Here is a 25,699-nt window from a genome sequence, read left to right on the forward strand (position 1 = left end):
GACGTGATCGAGGACGGGATAGTATCTGTTTATGTATAATACATGTAATGATACTGCGATGGTTGATCATTTCACGGAACGTTATTCCCGAAGTGGAGAAATATCGCAAGAAATCGTATTTCAACTAATGCTACTTTATTCTTTCCTTTTAAATAGGTGAATTTTTGAATATTCATTATTCGATGCTTGAACGTCACAAATTGAACAGCATCGTGTATTTACCCATCCTTTTGACCGCCATGGAAATGGTTCGATGGGTCAACGCAATGACCTGGATATCCGCCGATTGTGAAAATAATTTAAATATTCACACGTAACGCTACCTAATATAAATAATTATCGACTATAAAATTAACTGAAACGGCAATACAATCACGAGGACAGTCGGTACAAGGCTGCTTACGTGTATTTAAATCATTCTTATACTATATTTACAGATAATATAATAATCTGTACCATCGCCGTGATCGGTTTATGTCATTTTCATAAATTACAGAGTTTTTTGAACCCAGGAAACGCAGTCCACGACCATGGGATCCGTGCAACCTTCGTGCAGTTCTCTATTTATACAGATTGATTTAAAATGCTATAAACAATTTCCCTACTTCAAAGGCAGAAAGCCATTTCTGGTGGAGTCGATCGCGGTAGAAGTGCGTGTCATATTCTCGTTACAATTTATAGTTTTTTCTACGCAAGAAAGATCCGGATCTCATGAAATACCGCAAGCCGCATGAACAGCCGCGAGTAAACTGCGTGAGAAACGAAACGCACGATCAAACTAAACCTTATGCAAACGAATGATCCATTTTTTTAAATAAAAGAAAATTTATTCCACTCAAACCTGATCGCAAACTTTTGCATCAGTGGCAAGCACCTGTATAAACCGAGGATGATTATACTGGCGTAAAATGCAGCCAGAACTCTTTCAGCACGCATCGCAGTTTAAGTTGCATACTTTTTTTTTCATACCGCGGACTTTGGGCATTGCGATACAGTTGCGACTATACATATATCGCCTTACATGATGTGCAAATATATAGGAACAAGTAACATCATGCTTTACACGTATCGCGTCGTAATAACGATGACCATTTTTTGCCCGAAATAATATGACCTCTCCATTATACATCCGTAGGCTAAATGTTAATAAACGATGGACTATCGAGGCGTAAATGATCTGCAGGTGTATCAAGTCGAGTCAAAAACCTCCAGGTATCCAAAATACACGTTTGGCAAAACACGTCACCAATACACATAACGTATTTTTAAAACAAACACAACAGTGGACATACTTGAATGGCAGTGCATCAGAATAACACCTTGGTTCGCACATTAAGAAGTGGATTCTGCCTGACCATCCACCAGTCTTTAAACTTTCCGATTCAAAACTTGTTCAAAGCAGAAATAATAGTAATAATAATAATAATACGTGATTTTTTTGTTCAAACCTCGAAAGCACAACGTCAAATTCAATATCAGCACTAAAAAACATTCAGGTACCATAGTACACGAAAATCAGATGCGTTCTGGGATTTGGACTACTACATTTGACCTGTAGTTATAAGGTACAGTTTTTTTTCAACTGACCTGGGATTCATGATTAGCGACCACAAGAACCTTGCAGTACCAATTTTGATCAAATTCCGTTGATCCATTCTCAAGATATCATCATTTTAGTTTTATTTGTCAAAATTTTGTTATTTAAATAATACGAAAAGCATGAAACTGATCAAAGTCAAATTGATTGAGACCAAAATCATAAAAATGTGGTTACTCGTTCTCGAGATATAGTCAAGAAAGAAGTACCTTGTTGGAAATAATATTTACTACACCGGGAAAATAAAAATATCTGCGTATGAATAGAGTAGAACGTGAGTTGTACGCACCAACCGAGGACGCATTGTTTGTTAATAATATCAAAAGGAAGCGTGTGGTGTCACATCGATCACACGTGATCGTGACTTGCGGAATCGCGAATTCGGTTTCACGATAACTGAAATGAAAATGATTTTTCAAATTTGTCCTTGTCCATTCTTTAACTTTTATTTTGTTTTATCGTGAATCGCATCCATCCTTATCATTAAAAATTTTTCACACTCAAGTCAGTTGAATGTCGCAAACATATGACCGCGCTTTGTGGCCTTATGTATTTCTAAAATATATACGTGTACATGTTTGTTACAGACGCTATATACAAGACAAGGAAATCCTCGCTAAATACAACGCAAGTAAAAGCCGACCAGCAATTACGAAAACCGGCTAAAAGTTAATTATCTCTCGCAGCAGAGCGTTCGACACGATGAGAAACGTCGGTGGAAAATACCGTGGGACGATCCAAATTCAAGCGTACATAACATATTGCACGTTTATTCCAAATACAAGAGGAGGGGGAGGGGGGTACAAGGAACAACTACGCAAGAATGATCCGAAGAAACAGTTTGCATGCGATTAATTAGCGATTCTAATCAAAGCATTATACGTATATCTGATAATAATTGGCGTCAGCTAGTAAGCTAATGCAAAGGTGGGGGGAGGCGGTCATCGAGGAAGGATATAAAAGCTTACCCACCTCCGACCGAGAGTCAGTTCGGTGGTGTTTCATCAACTGTTAAAACTCGATCAACCGCAACCCCACATAGAAAAAAAAAAAGAGGTAAGTGTGACCAATAGCGAATCGATCGGTTTTACCTCCACATACTTGGATTAACGCTCGTCTCCATTATTTCCTACCAGTATCACACTCGAGACAAAGATGTCTGCAGCTGGACCCGATGTGGTAGCCGGGACGGTGGCTACAGCCGCCGCCAGCGGACTATCGGCGACCACTATCTTCTTCTCACTCCTCGTCCCGGCAATAGTTTTGTACTATATTTACTTCCGAATTTCTCGACGACACATGATCGAGCTTGCCGACAAACTTCCTGGCCCTGAAGGAGTACCATTCCTCGGAAATGCTCTCGAGTTTCTGGGAAGCTCAGACAGTACGTGATGATACTAAAGGCGAAGCTCTTGTACCGAGTCTCTTGACGAAAGTCAGAAAACGTGTATTCACTTACATATAAATTATTTTTGTCATTTTTTAAGCCATCTTCCGGAACGTCTACCAGAAGTCTTTCGAGTTTGACCAGGTCGTCAAGCTATGGATCGGGCCCAAACTTCTCATCTTCTTGGTCGATCCCCGTGATGTGGAAGTCATCCTGTCGAGTCACGTTTACATCGACAAGTCCAGCGAGTACCGATTCTTCAAACCTTGGTTGGGAAACGGTCTTCTCATCTCCACTGGTGCGTTACAAAGCATTATCCGATCGTGAAGCTGACACTCTGCTTTCTCTATCAGCTTGTGCTTTTGCCTTTTGCTTACTTCCTGCACAAGGAAATTTCCGGCTTCTGCGAAGTCAAGACGCAGACATGCGATAGGCTACCTGTGCGTAACAGCAGAGGTGAGAGTTTCACGGGGGAATTTATAATGTCTCTGTAATTTTTGCATTCATCCTTACAGGGCAGAAGTGGCGGGCTCACCGCAAGCTGATTGCTCCCACTTTCCACTTAAACGTGTTGAAGAGCTTTATTGACCTATTCAACGCAAACTCCCGCGCCGTTGTCGAGAAGATGCGTCAGGAACAAGGCAAGGAATTCGACTGTCACGATTACATGTCCGAGTGTACCGTTGAGATTCTTCTGGAGACTGCTATGGGAGTTTCCAAGAGTACCCAAGATCGCAGCGGATTCGAATACGCCATTGCCGTGATGAAGTGAGTATCCCCAAAAAATCAACTGCTTCCAGCCACTCTGGACTCTGACTCTGTCTCAACTAATATGCCCGGTTTGTCAGAATGTGCGACATTCTTCACCTCCGTCATACCCGCGTATGGCTCAGGCCGGACTGGTTATTCAACCTTACTAAATACGGCAAGGACCAGGTCCAACTCCTCGACATCATCCACGGACTCACCAAGAAGGTCATCAAGCGCAAGAAGGAGGACTACAAGGGTGGAAAGCGCAACCTGATCGACGCTGCCGCAAATCAGGCTGACGGAAAGGCCAAGGTACGATTCGGTGTGACTGTCCACGCGTAATGTTCTCATTTTACAATAATATACCGCTGTGCAGAACACAACTGTCGTCGAGGGTCTGTCCTTCGGACAATCCGCTGGACTCAAGGATGACTTGGACGTCGATGACAACGACGTTGGTGAGAAGAAGAGGCTCGCCTTCCTCGACCTGCTCATCGAGTCTGGACAAAACGGAGTCGTCCTGACCGATACCGAGATCAAGGAACAAGTGGACACGATCATGTTCGAGGTCTGTCGTAAAATCCAATTCCCGCTGAGTCCGCGTCCGTTCACCGTACAGCTCAACGAATCTATTGATTTTAGGGACACGACACAACCGCTGCCGGATCAAGCTTCTTCCTATCGTTGATGGGCATACACCAAGATATCCAGGAGAAGGTAATCGAAGAGCTGGATGAAATCTTCGGAGACAGTGATAGGCCAGTCACGTTCCAAGACACTTTGGAGATGAAGTACCTCGAACGATGCCTCATGGAAACTCTCCGAATGTACCCACCCGTGCCCATAATTGCCCGCGAAATCAAAACGGATCTTAAGCTAGGTACCTGGCTGCTACTATAATCGTAATTGCATCGATCCCTTCTAGTTCTTACGCACGCGTAAGCTATCCTAAAATCTTAATCTACCTTGACAGCGTCCGGGGATTACACCTTACCAGCTGGTGCCACCGTGGTAATCGGTACCTTCAAGATGCACCGTCAGGCCAACATCTACCCGAACCCGGATGTCTTTAACCCCGATAATTTCCTTCCCGAGAAGACAGCGAACCGTCACTATTACGCGTTCGTGCCCTTCTCAGCCGGGCCCCGTTCCTGTGTGGGCCGTAAATACGCCATGCTTAAACTGAAGATAATCCTCTCGACAATATTGAGGAACTTCAGAATCAAGTCCGACCTGAAAGAGGAGGACTTCCGGCTGCAAGCTGACATTATCCTGAAACGTGCCGAGGGATTCAAGATCCGGTTGGAACCCAGGAAGCCTGGCGTCAAGGCCTAAACTAAACAACCGTATACTTACAATCATCTGGTCAAAGGCTCGAGTGAGCTATACGCATAGGATAACATATTCCGTGTATATGTTTTATATTGATCTGTTTAATTGTAAAATTATAACGTTTTACCTTATGTACACCATATTTTGTTGATATTTAACGAGGAATAAATCACACAGCAGTGTTTCCTGGAAAATAATTAAACGTACGAGCCTATCTTCGCTCGGCGGCGGTCGGTTGTTTCGGTTGCAAGGCAATTCGTTGTCAATCTGCAGCCGAAAATCGCACAAGAAAAAAAATAAATGATGTCACAAGCGTATCGACCGTATTGGGATTTCTGCAAAGCCTTCAAAAATCAAGTTCCACCAGCAGCAGAAAATTATGGCGAAACTTCCGAAACCCCCGAAAACCAAGTGGATACTCCTCCACCTCCTCCCCCTCCTCCTCCAAGAGTGAAGACTATAGCTAAGGCCCTCAGGAAAGAACTTCCAAAAGTCAAAGCGACCTGGAAATCTTTTCTACCTGATCTGTCGACCGAAGACGTCAGGAGGTGAGCCCTATATCGCTATATATACATACATGAGCGCTGCAGATCATCGAATATTATAGCAACGCGCTATTTCGTTCATCACTCGCAATTGCGGGTGAAAGGTAAATGCTAATTGCCGGTACAAGAAGATCATCTTAAGAACAAGGAAATTTATGACCGTGGTCCTTTCAGACCTATAAAGCTTGTGTATTACTAGAAGGATGTAATAAATTAAATTAAATTAAAATAGATTAAGCCTCACAAGTCTCATGATCCCGCCACATCGAGCTCACATGATCACTTATTTGCTGATCAATAACGTCGTCGCAGGTACCACTTTGCGCATCACGAGATAGTTTGTCTGGAACTCGAAGAGGCTGGCTACGAGAACGCTGCTCAATATCTGAGGATGCTATTTGACCTGGACGAGGAGATGAGAGTCAAAGCTGGACCCGGGACGATAATTTGGACTAATCCACGGGTCAAAGATGACGGTGCTTCAATTGATCGTCTGAAGATCGGCTTGGCTGAAGCGAACAAAGCGATGCTGAATGGTTGATTCGTCACATAGTTTCATTCAATTGATTCTTGGACGATAATAAAATTTTTGTATGTTGTCTAAATAAAAATATTTACGTGTTCCACAGAGCAGCCGATCGCGCAAGCAGCTGCTCTTCTAGACACAGCGTTACACTTTCAAGGAACCAGTTGGGAATGGTGGTGGGTTGCAGAAAAACTCTTCAGAAGCGCCATGGCCGCTAGTGAAGCTGTTGAAAATGATGACCACCAAACCTTAACGACGATAAAATATCTCTACGGACGTTTCCTCTTCAAAGAAAGTATAACCCGACTGAATATTCATCACTAGATGCCGGCATCCGCAGATACCGTTTACAGTTATCGTATATGAAATATTTTGTCTTGATACGCAACAGTGAAGGAGACTAAAGTGTCCTTAAAATTTTTGGACGAAGCCAGGCAGGCGTCGGAGGATAAATCGTGGAACGCATCGAAGATACTTGGTATTAAGCAGGACAGCGTCTTCAGGGAGTGCTGCACCCTTCTCTATCGCGCCATGCTGGAAATGGCTATAAGGGCGCAAAGAAACCACGAGACCGATATCGCGATTGCAGCTTGCCAGAAGGCCCTGAAGCATGCTACAGACTGTAAGACAATGCAGCTTGTCCAATTCATTATGGGTATGAAAATAAATTACGTTTTCAGCGGACCACGAGGAGTACATAACCGATGTGTTGTGCGTACTGGGAAGAAGCTACCTGGCTTCAGATCAGCCGCAACTGGCCCTGCAGAATTTCATCAAGTACCTGAACCTCTCCAGGCAGATATTCGACCACAACGGAATATGCGACGCCCACATGGAGCTGGCCTTCACCTACAAAGTAACTGCAGAATCTACTATATCTTTGTCGGAAAGGATTCTAGACATGTCACTGATCTATGTTTCTTTCTGAGTCCAGGAACTGGGCGATCCGACGAACACCATGGAACACCTGGAACGTCTCCGAGAGACAGCCTCCAAGTTCGAACTGCCCTACAAACTCGCGCAAGCCCATTACTACATCGGAGAGCATCTTCTGACTCACGTAAGATCCAAATACCAAATTAATCGTATTGTGGTATGTATGAAAATTATCCTTCTTCCGAAATAGGGTGTACTTCCCGCGGCCACCTCGCATCTGGAATTTGCTTTCACCCTCTATAACGGATTGGGCCAGACGCTGGAAGCTAATCATGCTCGTTGTATAGCGGCAGTATCGAAAGGTGATTTTTAATGCCATCAGGATGAACATTGCTGATTGGATGTCACTTTTCGTCAACGCCATTGCCTTAGTCGACTGGTTCGGTTCTGGTTCTTCGTAAATTACCAGTTTCGTCATTACAGGGCAAGAATTCATCGACCAATATATAGAATTGATACTCCAGTCCGGAGAGTACGATCAAGCGGCTACCGTAAGGCTATGTGACTGGAAAAATAATAGAGTACCATTTTGGAGGGGAAAAAAATACACCTGCGAAACCTACGGTGAAAGCGATGATGGTAAAGAGACATACAAGACGCGGTAAACTAAGGAATAAATTATTCGAATAAATAACCCAAATAACACAGATGATTCGCTTGACTACATGAGAAAACGTGAATTTTAGGAGAATATCAGGAATTTGACCAGCCTCTGCAAAGATCCGAGAATCAGATTTACTGGTCTGCATCCGATTACGAGAATTCATCACACTCTGAAGTTGTAAAAGTTGAAAGCCTACAATCGGCGGTTAGTGTCCTCTCCGTAGATTCCGTACCACATGAAGCCTCTGATGAGAACGATTAGCACAACACAAGGATGCATAACTAAGCATTTGTTTGATGTGAGTGAATTTTTTTATCTTATCACCGAACCGTTAATTTTCGTAATTTTTGCGACTCTAAAAAAATATGACTTTTATCGTTTAGGAATAAGCGAGCTATATTTTCGTATGAAAATGCGCAGTATAAATACATTTCAATTTTTTTCACTTGGAGTGATCGATTATCTTATATAGAACACGTAGAAATTCCGGAGCTTTCATAATCATAAGACGTTTTGAAGTCGATTGATGATGCTAGCATCTCGTTAATACAAATCTATTAATTTCGTGGTAGATCAATCGCGGATAAAACATATTAAGTATAGCATATTTGAAAATCATGACTTTATTTTTTTTTTTTTTCCTTCTCTATATAACCATGAGATAGAGCTGTTGATACATTAATCCTTATGATATACGTAGGTATAATCTGTGTATTCATACGCATACGCATTTTGTGTACGCACAATATACATATAATATATGTACAAAACATGTGCACACCTTTAAAATGTAACTAGACGAATAGTTGTAATTTTTAACATAGATGAGTATCATTTGAAATTGGACCAGGGAAAAAACTGAAGCAAATATAAAATACAAACGTATATGCAAAAACAAGTCAACGACTATCTACCGCTTTATCGGTAACTTAATTGAAGTAAGAAACGCTTCTGAACGGCGGAATATCGCTTACAATTAGCTGCAGCCTTGGCTATGTCATGTATATCGGTATATAACTGCTATTTTCGTATCAAGGGTGTAAAGTGTTACGCCCGTGATGCGAACATTTTTCATCTTACGTAGGCGTAAAACGGGATTTTATGATCCGTGTGCGGGCGTAAAATTCCGTTTTCCACCTACCACGACGGAAAATTAATTTAAAATCGTGAAATTTCACCGTACTGAATAAATATTGACGTGAATAAAAGTAATACATGTTTGCATTGGTTGATTTTCCTATTACAGCCATGGCGGGATATGACGTTGTTTAAAACTTGAAAATATCGTTTTCCTTCGCAATAGCGATATTATTATCCGTGCTACCGCGTGGTGGGAAACAATCTGAAACATACGTAATACAAAGAACTGTATAATTTCGCAAGGAAATCAGGAATTGTTTACATGTTTCCTTTTATTCATCACACATCAATTTTTTAATCTTGTGTATTTCTAATTTTTTTTCAACAAAGTACAGTAGCCAATACTTGACGGTACTTCATAAAGGTTTCTGGACCACGTGAATTACCAATGTTTATGCAACACTGCCCATTTAGACAACGCAGTTTTATGTCAGCATTACGATTGCTACTACCGATATTCAATTTGAAAGTCACTAATTCTCATTCAACGTTGATAAAAATAAATCTTCATTGTAGATCTTGCATATTCTTCTACCGCAAAATTCTTCCAATCCTACTCAATCATTTATCGTACAATTACTATTTACTCAATTTATTTCACAATTTTACCCGTAACTGCAGCAATGACTGAAATCTATTAAGAGAGATGACGCATTATCGTGGTCGAGTAATTTCGAATAATGTCGTCGAATTTTAATAGAAATATACCTGTACACTAAGAACTTAAACTGCGATAGTTCAAACACTCGTAGTGACAGCAGATATAATTCGTTATTGGATTCACAGTTAAATATATATATCCAATGGAAGTATATCATTTCCAAGTCACTCAGAGACTAACTTTTCTTGTGCCTCGACCAAACAGCTTGTTGATATTTCATCTGTGCTCTTCTCTATCTCTTTCGAAATGCTTTCCAATGTTTCAGGTTCCGATATTAGGTCTTTTTCACCTCGCTTTTGTACCTCTGCAGTTGCAAGATCGATAACTTCCTGCAGGATTTCAGTAACTGTAGATAACGCATGGTTATTGCTTCCGTTGTTGGGTTCTTCAATATCTTGAGGAGACTCGCTCATCGATTCTTGAGGGACGTTGTCTGTCATGCTTTGTTCATTACCTTCCAAGCTTGGGTTTATTGATTCGTTTTTCGTGTCAAGGTCCTTATCTACAGTACCAATTTTTGTGGTGGTCACTACATCTAGTTGGTCATCAATAATTTCTTTACTGTCGTTCATTTCTATTAGCTCCCCATCAACATGATTCGCATCATTTATGGCCAAAACATCGTTTTTGTTCTTGGTTTCATCTTCTAGCTTCTTTGTGTGCTCATTGAAGTCTTCCAACAAGTTTTCCGTGTCTGCGATAAGACTACGCACATCGGTTTCTTCATTGTTACCTAACCCTGGAACTTTTTCTACGACTTCACAGCTCTCATTCGATGGTGCAGCAGTCACTATGACATCCTCATCATTCGTATGCTCTACAAGGTTTGTTTCTTCGGTATTTGTGATAGTTTGCTCAAGTTCCTTCGGTAATTCTGCAGACAAACTTTCATCCAATTTTTTATTTGATATTTCTTCCGTAGAATCGTTATCATCGTCACAATTTGATTCCGTGAGCAAATTTGGTCCGGAATGAATTTCATCTGCCTTGGTTTCTGGCATTTGATTATTTTCGGACCGATTGTCACTACCCAGATCTGAATCTTGCGCAATAACCTCTGTGGTAACATTTAGTGAATTAATAATAACTGAAGTCGACTCTTCTGAGAGTGGCCTATTCAACGTGTTAACACTATCAATCTCTCTAGTGCTCTCAAATTCCTCAGATTTGTTGTTGCCTAGTAACAACTGTGACGGTAAATCACGACGAACAATTTCTGTATTATCTGTGTTACACTCAGCTTCTTTAGTCTGTTCCGCATCACCAGCTGAAGTAGGTATTTCCGGATCGAGAAGTTTTTCATTCACCTCAGGCAGATCTAGCAAACAGGTAACGTCAGAGGACTCTTGGGCGATTTCTTTCATCTCCGAATTTTCATTGAGCGTCTGAAAATGATTATCGATATTCAGCTTCTCTACTTTAATTTCTACCTGCTTGAAATGTGTCAATTCGTGCTTCATTCCAATCACTTTATTTTTATATTCTGTTTTGCAAACTTTGCATACATATGGATTTTTGAGTTTGAAGGGAAAGCTAACCATCATCAATTTTTTAGGTTGTTTAGGAGAAGCTTTGACTTTCAAAGGCAAACGTCGATTGGCGATTGATTCGTCACTCGATTTACTGCATTCAATGTTTTTTACATCTTGTCTCGATCCAGGGCTAGCTGATCTTTGTTTGGCGCGTATGGGAAGGTTTCTGATTTTTGGACTGGCTGGTAATGCGGACTCTGAAATCAACGGAACTTTGTTGCGTACCTTTCTCAGTTCTTTCCCAGCTTCTGTTTCAGCCTCAGAAGGTGGGTCCTCACTTTTAGACTCCGCATGACGAGTCTTCAGTTTCTTACTATTGCCAGGCGATTTAACCTTACTGGACTTATTCTTAACATGAAGATTATTCAATTTTTCTTCGGTTTTAATTTTTTTTGCTTCAAAGATATCGTTGCAGTTGTCCTGTAGAGTGATACCCTCAGAATCAGAACTTTGGAGACGGGTACTTCTCCTTAACTTCTCCTTCTCCAACGGAATGGTCACCATTGTATTTTGTACGGATTTTAATCTCTTATTTGATCTACTGTCGCTGTCAGCTTCCTCCTGCTTAGCGTTTCGCTTCGTTCGTGACCACGAAGTTGTTAACGGTTCTGCTTCCGACTTAATATCATCAATACCTCGTTTTTGCCGGGTTTTTCTGGCAGCTTTAGTATCTGGTATCTCGTTGCCACTATCATCAGATATAACATAAATTGCGCCTCCTTTTTCATCTTTTTCAACATTATATGATCCATTATCTTTCGACGAGGCTGCACTCAGCACATCCTTGACAAACACTGCACAAAGTCTAGTGTTTTTAGATTCAGTCTGAGTGTTTGGCTTACGTTTATTACCTGTCGTCGTACTTATTGGATCCATTGTTATCCAGCACGCTTTACACACTGTGAGGCCCGTTCTGTGTAATCTGTACATATCGATACCATCTTCTATTAAGGTTTGACATTGACCGCAGGTACGGAACTTTAATTGCTGAGGGTGCTTGGAGTTCTTAAGCCTTTTTGCGCGCAACTGTTTGGGAGCCATTTTGTTGTACTCACTATCCGAGTCAGAAGTATAGTGAAGTTTAGCCGCAGAATGGATGGTTGTCTTACGACTCACCACAAACGTCTCTGTCTGAAATAAAGTTAGGACCATTAGGCCTAGATCTTTGCAAGCTGTGCAACAATTTATTAAAATACTCATATGCACACCTTTGGTAAACTAGCTACAACAGCTTTACACTCAGTTATTTTCTCTAATTTAGACCTCACTTCTCGAGCCAATTTCTTCAAGTCGTATAAGATGTCCAAGTTGTAGCGGCAGAAGAGGCATATCAATAGACCTTCAGACTCTTCCCGAGTTATCTGTGAAGAATTATAAAACGTATTTGAATTCAAGGGTTAAGAACAAGAGTGGAAATTCATCATAACTATATACTTATAACTGAAATCCAAGAACAATGCCAGTTTTAGGTTACAGAGTACATTTCACTTGTTGAAAATAGAGGAAGCGTGGCAAGTCAAGGTCGAATTAGCAGCTTACCGATTTATGAAAGCATTCATATATCTTCTGAATAGGGTCGATTTTGGACTGGAAATCTTTGGCAAGTTGGAACAAATACTTGTTTTTGACACCAGTGAAACACAGGCAGCAGGATTTCTTTGCCACAGTCTTCTTAACCTTAGCAGCTTTAGATGCTTCGTTATAAGTTTCAACAAACTGGTGACATTCGCCCAATTCAATTGCACACTTGTGACAAATTTTCGACGATAGCGTCCCCTTTCTGTCAACCTGAAAGTAATATTTTCAATATGATATAAAATTAAATAATAGGATTAGTATGATCGTTGAAAATACTTTTTAAACATACGATGATCAATAAATTAAAAAAAATAAAACAGTATAATTTGCCGAAGAAAAAAAATTAACTAATAATACGTGAAAGTAAAGGTCAGTGAAACAAATCAATGCAGTGTCGTCTTGCGTATACCAACCAAAGCGTAAATAGAAAAGAGGTTATGTCAAAACAGTCTCTGACGATTACCAGCCAAAAAGGCAAGTGAAGTTTCGAAATTCGCGAAACGTGTTTTCAGGATGTCTTGTTTCCATACCGCTCGGGTTTACTGATTACCGATTAAACGATAGGAAAAAGAGAGGAGTACGGAATACGAAATACCGTCCAGGATCGTGAATTGAAAATGCATTCAGACGCCGGTCGGTTACGGCGGAATTTCGGTGCCTTATACTCTGTTTTATACTTTAAGCGAACTTGAATCAGTTGATTCCTGATTCTTGTAGGGCCTGTGGCGTTCCGGATGGAATGTTTCCCAGGAGCCCAACTCCGTATCGACGGTTTTCGAGCGTTTCGGGTAAAAACGGGGTGTGATGATTTATACCTTGACGGACAAGCACGTTTCAAGTTCCTTGAGGAGGGATCTGTTCCCTAGCTGTCGATGGGTGGCCTTAAATATGTCCAGGAATATTCCCTCGTCGCTTGCGCACAGACAACAGTAATTGGAGTCTGTCATGTTGCGATGTAAATGAAAGGTGTCCGCGATCGTTCGCGATTATGGCACAATTTTTGAAAAGTATTAGCGTTCTCGGACGCTGTTACTTTAAGTCGATTGATTGAAAAAATTCAACGATCATTTTTTTATTCGTCACGATCCCACATTGTATTTATACATGAGCCCTTACCTTAATCTGTATTTCGATTTTATTCAGTACTTTTTTATTATCAATACTGTTTACGGTCGGCAAAGAACGCGGCAAAATTCACCTTACAACGATTAACGTTTTCGCAATGAATGAACGCGGACGATTAGGTCACACCAAAGGATTTGTTATTCACGATATTTTACCAACGCGCAACGAGACTGTGGTAAGCACGTTATCACTGAAGTTATTTCGTTTGACGATAAAAACTCGTCAACATTTCAGAAAGCCAACAAATAAACTGGAATCCATAAGTTATGCAGGTTACGCTATCTGTTAATCCTATAAAATTACACACTAGAACCAAAATGGACGCGTCCAGTACTCCGAAAACCCGTTTTCACCGGCATGGCATCAATGTCGTGTCCGATGTTTCGCGCCAATATTTTACAGATGGCAGTAGTTCTACTCGTTGCATAGAATGTCAGAATTAAAGAGATTGCTCCTACAGTCGGTGAGTATACGTTCTTGAAGTCACACGTGACAGTCTTTTGCTGCCTAGTTCTTGACCAATAGGAATGGCAATACAATATCGGTGATTTGCAAAATTTATAATCATCGTCAGTGAGTAACAAAGTGCGTTCCAAAACCTAAGCCGAGAGCTGAGTCGAGTAATCAGCTGATTCTCGAGTTGGCCAGACTGGTATTAAGAATGACCAAAGATAATCGATCATTTTACAAACTGGATTAATCCACCGACTCGATTATTTTTCAACTCTACTCCAGGTAGGCGTTGACTGAAATTGTCAAGTCGCAAGTCTCGGAACGGTCAAAATTCACGACCAATATTTAGGGTTACGGCCTTGGAACGCATAGAGTTGGCCAAAGTTGACTAGAATTGAGTTTTGGAACGCACCCCCAGGTAGCACTTTCCTACTTTGTTGGCCTTTCTATTGGTCAAAAACTCGGCGGCAAAAATACTGCGGCCAATTCCTCAAACGGAATGTGCAATTGTGGAGCTTTGTTCAGAAGTCAAATTATCACGGGACTATTCGTCCTGTATTTAGATAGAAATATCTCAAAATGACTACTCAGAATTGGATACGATTTTGTAGCCGAAATTTAATCGCAAGTGTGCTACGTCGGCTATATAGAATTTGTGTCGTCGTTTGATCATTTGGTTAATTAATAAATAGTAATTTTCAGGTCGAAGTGTCGCAGGAAGAAAGATAACGATGTTGAAAATATAAATATATTATACCTTGTTTTTACGAAACACGCGATAGCGTAACAATTATGCCATGAGGATATCTGCGGCACGTATCGTCGCACATAACACGCATGTACGACGAAGATCTTTGTGAAGGAAAAAATCTTAAGTAAATGAAAAGTATGCGTCGAAAATCTTGTTACTCCCGTTTTCCCGTAGCGATCATTTTTGATTTTTCGAAGCCTCGTTGGTTTTGCTGACATTTTCCGTGTTTGCCTTATCTTCCCCGTCGCCAGTTTTCGCAAACTGTGACACTTGATCTCGAACGTTTTCCAGCATCCTGCAAGTGAAATGTACAGCTGGCTCCAGGACATTATGATTCATGTAGTCCTTCGACTTTTCGTACAACTCATCCGGCGGCAGCTTTACGGATGGAATCTTCTCCTCGACGAAATCCAGACCCACGCAGGCAGCGTTATCAATCGTCCTCAAGGGACGCTCCAGGGTTTCTTCAATTTTAGCGGTCACAGGACTGACAATTTCTACGCCCTTACTCCAGCCCTCCTCGACGTTCTCGAACATCGTCTGGACCATGCAATGCGACTGTTTTACGCTCGAGTAAAAATCCGACATCGCCAAAACTGTAACCTCGACGATTGGGATCTTGGCAATACGCCCCATGCATTCGTATTCTTTATTCGATCTTCTACCTTCACCATCAACTGAACCATCCGTGCTGCAAGATCTGGAATGGCCCCTGGACATGATACTCGCAACCTGAAAAAACATCACAACCAGGAGCTGCGACTTGAATACGAACTAGACGGACAAAAATCTAAAATTTTTTCAAACCAATTAATCAAACACATTTAGTGTCAAAAGAAGACCAACTTAAGTCGCGAGATACTCTACAGTTCTCACAGAGAATATAAAAAAAAAAAATTAGAGTTCATGTACCCACGCTGTAAGCAGTGTCGACGATGCTGAACGGTGCAGGCTTCTGGATTGAATTTAGTTCCTTCTCCGCTGTGTCGCTCTTCTTCGTCATCTTAAAAACGTTTCGGAGCTCGATCAGAAAGAAGATTCGCGTGCGAGAGCAGCGGTTTAAATCCTTGTAATAAAACTTTTAAGCCTGATACCGTTAAGGTCACGATCTCCGTATGTTTCACGCGAGAGAATATCTCATTGTTAAAACGAAAACTCTATATTTAGCACAGCTTCTGCTTACAATTAGCGTAGTCGTACAGCGCTCAGTTGCCAGTGAAAATCAAAATTAGACCTACATAATGTAATTGGCAAGCAAACTGTCCGGTCCCGTTGGAACATTGACGCGGTATTTCCGGTGTTGGATATATCATGAATGAATATAGTTGTACCCATCACTAGCCAAACTGCAGCCCAGATCAATCCCAGTATATCATTCGTTCTTGCAGACTTAATAGACACATAAATGCACGTCGTGCAATAACCTAGGCATGTATGCGTACATACGTATAGTTGAATCGTTCAATACAGTTCATATTTATACATACAGATGCACTGACCTGTTTCGATTGTGAAATTTTTGGCCGATCCTTAGCGATGACTCGTCATACGACGTAGATGAACATAATAGAAAAAAAGTATAGAATATACACACAATAAATCAAATGTATTTCCCGTGCGACATATCATTCGATGAAACCGCTAATTTATATACACCTGACGTTTGCTGTTAAAGTAGTTTAAAAAGATGACGACGATGAATAAGCGAGATAATTACGAGTGTCGGTCGAGTTCGTCGTCTTGTTTCTCATCAAATCTCCTATTCAACAAGTGTTCGCCAATTATGCAGTCTATCGCAAAACAACAAATTAGTATTCAGCATTCATTACTACAGCCATCAATACTGCGCGCTAATTAGAGGGATGAACAGACAGGACCGCAAACGGCCCTCTCATCCAGTATTATACTTCATAAATAACGTACAACATGACACAGTCTCAAAATACACCTTTATCTTCAATTTAATCAGGGTTATCGGAATCCCACGATGTGACCTTGTCGGGTTAAGCAACAGCGAGAGACTCTATATACCTTTGTTATTTTATTATTTACACAAACGTGCCTGAAAAATATCTCGCCAGTCACGTACCGGGGATCAGGGTGGTCGGTATGCGTGATTTTGAATCGTAAGCACGTGAATCATTCGATATTTTGAATTTTAAAATAAATATCTATGGAAAGGCGGAGGATGAGGAGTCATCAGAGATAAAAATAATTGCCTGCGAGATAATGGATCTGCGTCCAAAAACATTTTACGACTTTCGACTAAACCTTTGGAATTAAGTAATGGTGGTAACCGAAGTGCAGTTCTATTATTACCCATCAGTTTACAGAATGTTTATTTATATACATGCTCACACTGCCATTTGAAACTGTTTTCAACAGATCATTAACGATTATATCGTATGTTATGAGTACAAAAAAAAGGTGCACAAGTATTTCACAATATGTTTATTATGTACATATCTACATAATTATTGTTATATTATAAGCGTAATTTAACTAAACACTGGACTCGTAGATGACGATTTGAACAATCGGCTTGTCGGGCTGCGGCGAGGACGGAACGGCGGCCGTAATGTCGCGGATTACAGCCTCGACGGCTTCTTCCCACTCTCGTTGCCTTCTGTCACCGTCGGTCCCCGATCCACCTCCAGCACCTGCCATTCCTCCGCCACGTTTCATCCGCGGCATCGACACCACGGTCAAAACCTTGCGCAAATCATTCTGGAACGCTGACATGTCGCCCCCCGCATGTTCTCCCAACCTCTTCAAAGCCTCTGCCAGGGGTCCTCCTAGGGCCTGAAGTTGCCGCCAGGACTGAGCATACTGTCGTCGAACCAGCTCTATTATCGTACTGGTCAGCGCCAAACCGACCAAAATGTACAGCGTGCAGAGGAGCATGTATTTCGGCTTTTCTGGAAATAATATATAGAAGAGTTTAACCGATTCTGTGTAGTAACAGATTAAGAATTTTGTAAATTCAGCGCTGCCGCGAAACGGTTTCTTATACCCAGCATATATAGAAAGGCGTGTCTCGTATACAGAAAAGTTATTGTAATGATAATTTCCGTTTGAATTTTGTTAGGGAACTGACACGTGTTCAAAATTGGATTTCACGCCTTCGTCGACTCATAATTTATCGAAAAAAAAGCAAATGTAATACATATGAGCCCCACTATTTTTATTTATAGCTATACTTCGTGCACGTGTATACAATATAACTTAATACCAGTCATAATCGAATGTAATCTCTGATAGTCGGAGCTTGGTACAATATGGAGTGGTTGAGCTATGCGCCGGGCTTTGGGCTTTCTTACAATCTACGTTAACACGAAACATCCATCATACATCGTTCAGTTTGATTGCCTCCGACGTGTCGTCACGCGATCGTCACGCAACTTTGTATCGCAAGTTCACGGAACTGGTAATAAAATGCAAAAAGTGATCTTCTTGATGGACGGCGGGCCCACGCCTCCCATATATTATCTTTCGAATATCTTCTCATTATATACTGTTGGATCTTTTAATCTCCCGAACTTTGGAGTTAATAACGTCGGACTCACTGGGAACCAGGTCGCCGAAGCCGATGGTGGTCATGGTGACGAAGCAGAAGTAAAATCCCTCAAAGAATCCCCAGTCCTCCTCCCAAAGCATGAACATCCCAGCTCCGCAGGAGAGATAGAGGAAGAGGAAAACCACCGCAACGAACGCTCCTGGAACACGGAATCGTATAAGTACACCTTGGATCGTTTCAAGCTCACTTCAAACTCAGATCAAGTCCTCACCCAAGGACCGCCTGCCGGCCATGTGGGTGGGCATGCACGTGGACCAAGACGCTGGAATTCGGGGTTTGATCCTCCGTCCGACGTTACTCAGGGCCCCAGCAAAGATTTTCCCCCAGTCAGCGATCACCGTTAAGGTTAACGGGATGCCGACCAGGGCAAAGAAGATGCAGAACACCCGTCCTCCGAACGTTGTCGGGACCATGTTTCCGTATCCTAGAGAATAGTACGAGAATAATTAGCGTCACAGAGGTTCGTTAAGCGTGCTGTCGCATCTGAGTCTTCGAACCCGAACCACTAAAGAAAAGTATCACAGTATAATCTCGGCTCTTGGTTAATGAATGTCCTAACGAACAATCAAGACCCTGACGAAAAGGGGGTATAATACCCAACTTTTGGAAACGTGGATTCGCTGGTCTAAGCCGCTGGCGATGGGGCAAAGGCATATATATATATACCTATACCCGTGCCAGCGAGGACGGAACCACAAAGAGAACGTACCCCAGGGCGGGGTGCCGTGTCGGAGACGTTGATTAAAATATTTCCATTCATTGTTCCGGCGTTATTATAAGCCAGATTCCTGCAGCGGCCTGATTTCAAGGGTTCGCCGGCGTAACGCGGTCACATATTTTGTCGACAATCGTTGAAAACCCGGTCGAGAAATCAACTATACTAATTACTCACCAATCGTCGTCAGGACGGTGCTAGCGAAAAATACCGCCTGGAGAACGCTCCATCTGTCGCTGATTAGCGGCAGGCTCGACGTCTCGTCGGCATTTTGATTTACGTGATGTCCTTTTAGGGAATCCTTTGCTGCAAAACTCACGAGGAGGCCTGCTTGAGCTGCTTCCTGGACGACGACCTCGTACGCTTCCAATTCTAGGCTGACCTGTCCTCGCAACCATGTCGCGTCACACAGTGTGCTGCATCGCGAATACCAAAAGAACCAAAGTTCCGTGCAGATTCTACTACTGTTACTATTACTACTTACCAAGGTGGCCAAATTCGAAACGTCCGTGTTGTTCGTGATGGTGCCGACCAAGTGACGCCGTTGTGTCTGAACTATGGAACGGAGCTTGGTAAGCCGGGACAGCTCTGCCGGAAGTTCAAGTTCTCGAAATACCTGTCCACGCGTATAAGTGTAAAATATTTTACGTTGTCATCGATAAAACTGTTCAGTAAATTCCCAATTTGATTATTACGCAAATGATGTTAACATGGACAACTGTAGAATAGCTTCAAGGTTTTGAAGAGCTTACCCGTCGACCCATTATTCAATTGTACTTTTCGAATTCAGTTGCAATGCAACCTTCTTCGATAGTTACAAACTGCTGTCAATATTTCCCATATTCGTATATCATAGTTTAATAAAGAAACGCGTATCTATATCGTGTGAATTGCAGTATTAATTATCCATCGAAGTAGACGAGGTCTGCATTAAGCGAAAGGTAATCCGTCTACCACCGTAGTTGATTAACGACTTGAACCCGAGCGCATCGTCGTTTGTAATACAAAGCGCGTTGGTTGGTGGAGGTATAAATGGAATCGGAAAAACAACCCCTCGTTGAGTCAATCTAGAATCGCTGTTGACAATTAGCGGTCAAATTTCACGATGATGAAACGACAAACGTAAAAAATACTGCTGCTAAGAACGTTAGCATTGGATTGTAGATTGCCCTGCTATTTAATGGGTAAAACAATTTTTCTCTCTCTTTTTTTTTACCGTCAAAAGATTTTATGTAATGTACGTTTGTTTTCAACAGTCCGTTAATTATTAATAGGTGCAGAACCATTCGCCAGATCGTTGAAGTATATCGAGATGTTATCCTGTAGCTGCATAATGGTTTGGAAAATTAGGAATCGAAGGGCTAGTGGCGGCGGAAAATGTTGACGTATGTAAAGTGTTGATTGTTCTTGCAAGTACGACAGTGAAACGAGCCATCAGGGAATCAGAGTAGAATTCAATTCACTCAACACATACATCAGACTTGTCTTTTATTTTTCGTGTATTGTATATACAATGGTTGAATTTAAATCGGAGCATTGATTCGAAAGCTCATTGATTATTTGAAACGAAACAGTGATACGATTTCTGATGAAATGTAAACAATCGTTTCTCCTAATGCTTCGGTCTATAATCAAACTTAAACAACTTCGAAACTTTGACGCCTGTAGTAAGCTAGCTCGTTTCAGCCATAGTAGATATTTATACCGAATGTTTTTAAAATCAATTTGCCTAACCAATGGGCATTACGTCCGTATTTAGATCGAGAATATGTCCTGGTAACTCAAGCATTAATCTATGTTTGAAACTAAAGTCATGCCACTGCCAATGACGAACATACATATGTACTGTGAATAAGAATCGAAAATTCGAATATATGTATCTATTAGGCATTCGTTACTAAAATTTAATCCGAACGAGCCATGCACTTATACTTTCGACGATTTGAAACATTGTTACATATTAATTTTGATTTCCCCAAAATTTTGCGTTTTAACTTAACCAAGCGAGTATTTTGCAGAAGTTAAATGCACTTCAATCCTCGCTAAAAAATTTTGGCTCGAATATTTCTACTCCCACCTTCTTACAATTGAGAGTAATATCGATGTCCTCGATTCAAACACGCGTTCACCCTTCTCAGAGTACCATGAGAATTATTCAGTTTTCTTTTCATCGGTGCTCTTTTTATATCGCGATGCTGATACATAATATTTCACTCCGCTCTCGCTAAGGATGTCGCACATACATATCGATTATGGCCAACACGATACCTACAAATCACAATTTATTTCCGAAATATATGGCGCTCTTAGTGAATCGAGGGGAGGTTGTAAGAAAAAGAAATATACTTGGACTGGGTTCGATTATAGGCTGTATGACTCCATAGAAAGTCCTCAAAGTGACGGAAAAAAGCCCAATTTACCCCGTGCAGACATCGTGGTATAATCGTATATATTTACGTTGGTTTGAGGATCATTAAAAGATTATGCTGATCTCCGGTAGTTTATCCTTTCGAGTTTTAAATGCACCGAAATTGCCTAGCTGCGAATTTCAAAGATATGTAACATATGCCTACGTATACAAACGACTTGGCGTGGGCGTGCCACATTCTATCTGCCTAGTGGTACTTACCTTTGAAATATTGAGAGGTTTTTATGATTCCTCGAAAAAGCATCGTTTCCACAAGTCTGACGATAATTCTAGAAGCGGTTGAATTTGTGTTTGTATATGCATACCGCGACGCTAAGGGTATGGAGAACCGAATATCTATTCAGTTGCTAGGATACTTCTCGAGTTCAGCTGCGTTACTACGGCAGTTTCGATAATTCATTGAAACAACAAGGAAGAACTTTTTCAACCATGCCCTAATTGGACTAACGAGAAAACGGGAATCTAACTAATCAAGTGTATTTCAATCATCCTTCGGGTCGAAAGCAAACCGCATACGATCAGTCCGCTGAAGAGGCTTGTACAAAGTTTACCTATTGGTCTCGCGTATCAAGTGAGTGGTAACATAAAAATAACTCTTCGAATGTGAACATTGTATGAAAGACGAAGGAAGATAAATGGGTCAAACAAACCGACTGCCAACTGTTAGCAAGGTGGTATCATTCAGAAGAGACTAAAACAACGTCGAAGAAGCCTAAATTATAACTGAGGGGTGAAGAAGAAAGAAAAATAACTAATCACTCTAAGAGCGAGTAACTGAGGTTTTTCAATCTTGAATTCTCGAATCACGCTCATCATTAAAAAATTTTAACAATTACAACAATTTCAGACTTAACAACTCACCACCCCGCCAACGGCAGTGTAAAGCATCAGGGTGAATAGCAGCCCAACGTGACTTGCGACGGACTTGAATTTCCGAATAGTTTCCGCCTTCAAGAACTGTCTTTTTACCGAATTCACGACACTCGCTTTCCGTTTCCCTCTCTCCGTTTTTTCACCCCTGGATTGCTTTCCTTCGACTTCTGAATCCTCGGGTTCTTCAGGGTCCTCCGGTTCACCCGATGCTCCGTTGCATCCTCGAGTCAGTTCCGTCTTTTCGGAGACAGTCATCGCGGAGTTAATTTAACCGCAGTTCGTTGTTCGCGGTAATTTATTTGCAGCCACACGCGGATCAAATATGTATTTTAGACCTAATTCTATAAATTGTATGACTATTTTTATCTTTGAATCTTATTCCGCCAAATCGAGACTATCCACTGTCGATCGCGATACAGCTTGCATGGTTCTCTTGTTTACTCGAATGAGAGTATAACGCATTGTGGGGACGTTTCGAATACATAAAAATTCCATAACATCTTCAACCACGTCTTATTCATCCGCTGGGCGCGTTTTCGCTGGGATCGTTTTACAGCTTCGTGAGAGTATGAATAATAAATCGTAATAGTAAAAACAGAGAAATCAGTCTCAAGGGCGAAAAATAGCTATTGCGAGAAATAAAATCACTTGCAAAGGCTCGGTTACGTATGGGAAGCTGGTCTGCGTTAGCTGCGATTAATTATAATCTTGCACTGGAATTTTCATTTGGAAAAGATGCTGTTTGGGGAACCGCTTTAAAGCGACTGAACCAAATCTATACTCCGCAGATAACTGTCGCGCTAAACTATCTCTCTGTCCATTCGACTTAACTGTATCGCTAGCAGTCCGAGGGCTGCTCCAGCTTGTCGAAACACGCAGCCGCGCGTTCAGATCTCGCGAGGATCTGGCGGTAAGCGCATCTTGTGCGAATTCCAAAAATTCAAATACATACATGCTTATAAATGGATATATATTCGCATAGTCTGTGTTACGAACACGCAGTCGTAATCTAATTGATGCAATACTATTTTTTGGTAACTACTCGAATTGGTATCAAAGTTATTGTAGTATTATTTTCCAGAAAAACCTCGCTAATTGCACCCACCTGCAGTCTCGTTCTGCGTTGGAGGCAAATGGAGCAACCTGATCACATGATATTTGACATCCAGTGAGCGATAGTACGCGAATTATCATAGACATTCGGCACGGATTCATCCCTGTGCAGTCAAGATGGTATCGCTCTAAACAATATATGGTGATAATTCGCATGAATGTAACACATGCGACACATGCGTAGCCGGTCTGCAGCGCCAAACTTGTCTGAAAATGGCGGGATACGGAAGAACTAAAATCACTGTGTCAACTGTCGAGAGTTAGTGAAAAAGCCGGTGGTTTACTGAAACTTTAGTGAGGTTTACTAATTTTCCGGATGTTTTAATTTTTCCATAATTCGTCGCAGGTAAAGGGATCGATGCCGTGTTCTATTTACCAAGATTTTACACCCGACCTTTATTTACACCGGTCGTCCGGTGTCGATTATTGGTCTGTTAGTCTAAAGGAGAGGTTATGTTGTTGCCAAAGGCGACTACGCTGTTTAAATAACACGTTATTTCTAATGTTGATTGGATTACGCCCTCGATGATAGAAACCCGTCGACAAAGATTTTATCATGATTTTTTTGAGAATATTATCCGCAAGTAGGATTTCACCTTCTTATTACAGATATGACGACGGTGAAAATTCACGGAGGCATTGACATCCTGCGACTCCCTGTCAATGAAGAGGAACATTTATTTCCACCTTGGCATTTAAAGTACACCCAATCTCACATACTTCATTCAAAATGTTCGCGAAGCGAAAATGCCTGCGGAGACAATGACGCCGATTCCTGCCAGTTTTGTGTGTACGTCATAGTTATCATAGTCTCAAGATTCCGTATGATTGAACATGATTATTCGTGTTGAAACTGAGATGGCTGTATGGAATATGTTATTCCGTTCTTTTCTTATTTACCTGTTTATTCATCAAAATACGAGCAATTTTGCGAAACGAAATATGTGCTGAGTAGAGAACGTTGCAGGTTTAACAGAACATTGGACCTTCCACATATGCCTGACATGGTATTTCCAAACAACATATTAACCCTGAAGTATGAGGACAAAGCTATTATAGAATTCAATGCCTTAGATGCTCTCAAACGAGTTTCTAATGGAAAAATTAATCTTCAGCTGGCCTGTGCCGAGGCTTGGAAAGAGTCGAGGTATTATATTTGATGTCATTTTTAAAAATTCAACTGGTTACAGAGTACATTCAATAATTATTTACTATGACAAATAGATCAGAAAGTAGCGAATATCTGGAAGAAAAAGTAAAACCATTTGATTGGACATTCACAACGGATTACATGGGTACCATGAAAGGTTTCGATGTCGTTGAGACTAGTGAAAAAATTGATGTTAATAAGCTGAAACAGAAAGAAAAAATACTGTTCTATCATGATCTGACGTTATTTGAAGATGAGCTTCACGATAATGGAATCGCTGTATGCTCCGTGAAGATTGTAAGTTTCTTTTGAATATAATTATTGTTCTAACATACAATTATCATCAATATGAATGATTTCTTTCATGTGTTGTACAGCGTGTGATGCCCAGCAGTTTTTTTGTATTGTTACGTTACTTCCTACGGGTGGACAATGTTATGCTGAAAATTAACGATACGCGACTTTTTTATGAGTTTGGCCAGGATTACCTTTTACGGGAATTCACATCCAGGGAAGACAAGGTCGCAAATTTGCGAGTGAGTCATGCTTATTATTATTATTACTATTATTATCATTATTAAAATTTCTGTAAATACTGGTTTATTGTTAATAATTTTTCCTTAGGTATCACCTGTAATATTCACAGAACCAAATGAAATAGCTCAGTATTTACCGATAACCAAAAGTAAATGTCACAAGCTAACTATTTCTGAAAAATCAAACGTTAAAGCGGAAAATCTTGCTACACAGATTGAATCGACATCAACATTGGGCACTGTATCCAGTACCACAACTACGTCAACAACGAATAGTGTTTCTATGTAAAAAAAATATATTGTAATGGTGTGAACTGTGTTGTTTGCTATGTGAACTGACATACAGGAAAAATATAGGCAAATCTTAATACCAGATGTTCATGTTCGAAT

At 41.0% G+C, this 25,699-nt stretch overlaps 5 protein-coding genes across 11 annotated transcripts; 3 read left to right on the plus strand and 2 right to left on the minus strand.

The window, feature by feature from the left end:
- The first annotated feature begins 2,512 nt into the window (after window positions 1–2,512).
- LOC124185159 (cytochrome P450 4g15) lies at window positions 2,513–5,263 on the plus strand. Its single transcript, XM_046575623.1, has 8 exons — window positions 2,513–2,653; window positions 2,734–2,981; window positions 3,085–3,282; window positions 3,500–3,752; window positions 3,833–4,046; window positions 4,111–4,302; window positions 4,377–4,614; window positions 4,708–5,263. Exons 2-8 carry the CDS (start codon window positions 2,753–2,755, stop codon window positions 5,067–5,069), a joined length of 1,686 nt encoding a protein of 561 aa, XP_046431579.1. The 5' UTR covers window positions 2,513–2,653; window positions 2,734–2,752; the 3' UTR covers window positions 5,070–5,263.
- Window positions 5,264–5,361: 98 nt separating this feature from the next.
- Window positions 5,362–20,502, plus strand: LOC124185161. 4 transcript variants are annotated; one of them, XM_046575625.1, is made up of 10 exons: window positions 5,362–5,614; window positions 5,924–6,147; window positions 6,241–6,432; window positions 6,529–6,759; window positions 6,818–6,993; window positions 7,072–7,197; window positions 7,264–7,375; window positions 7,497–7,652; window positions 7,760–7,975; window positions 20,484–20,502. In XM_046575625.1, exons 1-9 carry the CDS (start codon window positions 5,367–5,369, stop codon window positions 7,936–7,938), a joined length of 1,644 nt encoding a protein of 547 aa, XP_046431581.1. In that variant the 5' UTR covers window positions 5,362–5,366; the 3' UTR covers window positions 7,939–7,975; window positions 20,484–20,502. The 4 variants fall into 4 exon arrangements, with proteins under 4 accessions (XP_046431581.1, XP_046431580.1, XP_046431582.1 ...); XM_046575624.1 differs by lacking the exon at window positions 20,484–20,502 and adding an exon at window positions 15,209–15,286; XM_046575626.1 differs by lacking the exon at window positions 20,484–20,502 and adding an exon at window positions 14,869–15,006.
- Window positions 8,319–14,098, minus strand: LOC124185153. 4 transcript variants are annotated; one of them, XM_046575609.1, is made up of 6 exons: window positions 13,404–14,097; window positions 12,550–12,798; window positions 12,219–12,371; window positions 11,017–12,141; window positions 9,659–10,863; window positions 8,319–9,019 (listed from the first exon to the last, which is right to left on the minus strand). In XM_046575609.1, exons 1-6 carry the CDS (start codon window positions 13,533–13,535, stop codon window positions 8,998–9,000), a joined length of 2,886 nt encoding a protein of 961 aa, XP_046431565.1. In that variant the 5' UTR covers window positions 13,536–14,097; the 3' UTR covers window positions 8,319–8,997. The 4 variants fall into 4 exon arrangements, with proteins under 4 accessions (XP_046431565.1, XP_046431566.1, XP_046431563.1 ...); XM_046575610.1 differs by having other exon boundaries at window positions 11,236–12,141; window positions 13,404–14,096; XM_046575607.1 differs by having other exon boundaries at window positions 9,659–12,141; window positions 13,404–14,098.
- On the minus strand, window positions 17,304–24,181 carry LOC124184815 (TWiK family of potassium channels protein 7). The gene is made up of 8 exons (XM_046574919.1): window positions 24,142–24,181; window positions 23,616–23,653; window positions 22,499–22,747; window positions 19,694–19,825; window positions 19,387–19,591; window positions 18,706–18,918; window positions 18,484–18,633; window positions 17,304–17,835 (listed from the first exon to the last, which is right to left on the minus strand). The coding sequence occupies exons 1-8, from the start codon at window positions 24,179–24,181 to the stop codon at window positions 17,420–17,422; spliced, it is 1,443 nt and encodes a 480-aa protein (XP_046430875.1). The 3' UTR covers window positions 17,304–17,419.
- Window positions 23,820–25,684, plus strand: LOC124185162 (TIP41-like protein). Its single transcript, XM_046575629.1, has 6 exons — window positions 23,820–23,969; window positions 24,233–24,413; window positions 24,591–24,770; window positions 24,848–25,070; window positions 25,151–25,309; window positions 25,398–25,684. The coding sequence occupies exons 2-6, from the start codon at window positions 24,235–24,237 to the stop codon at window positions 25,596–25,598; spliced, it is 942 nt and encodes a 313-aa protein (XP_046431585.1). The 5' UTR covers window positions 23,820–23,969; window positions 24,233–24,234; the 3' UTR covers window positions 25,599–25,684.
- The last annotated feature ends 15 nt before the right edge of the window (window positions 25,685–25,699 follow it).

Source organism: Neodiprion fabricii, chromosome 6, assembly GCF_021155785.1.
Source record: "Neodiprion fabricii isolate iyNeoFabr1 chromosome 6, iyNeoFabr1.1, whole genome shotgun sequence".
NCBI lineage: Eukaryota > Metazoa > Arthropoda > Insecta > Hymenoptera > Diprionidae > Neodiprion > Neodiprion fabricii.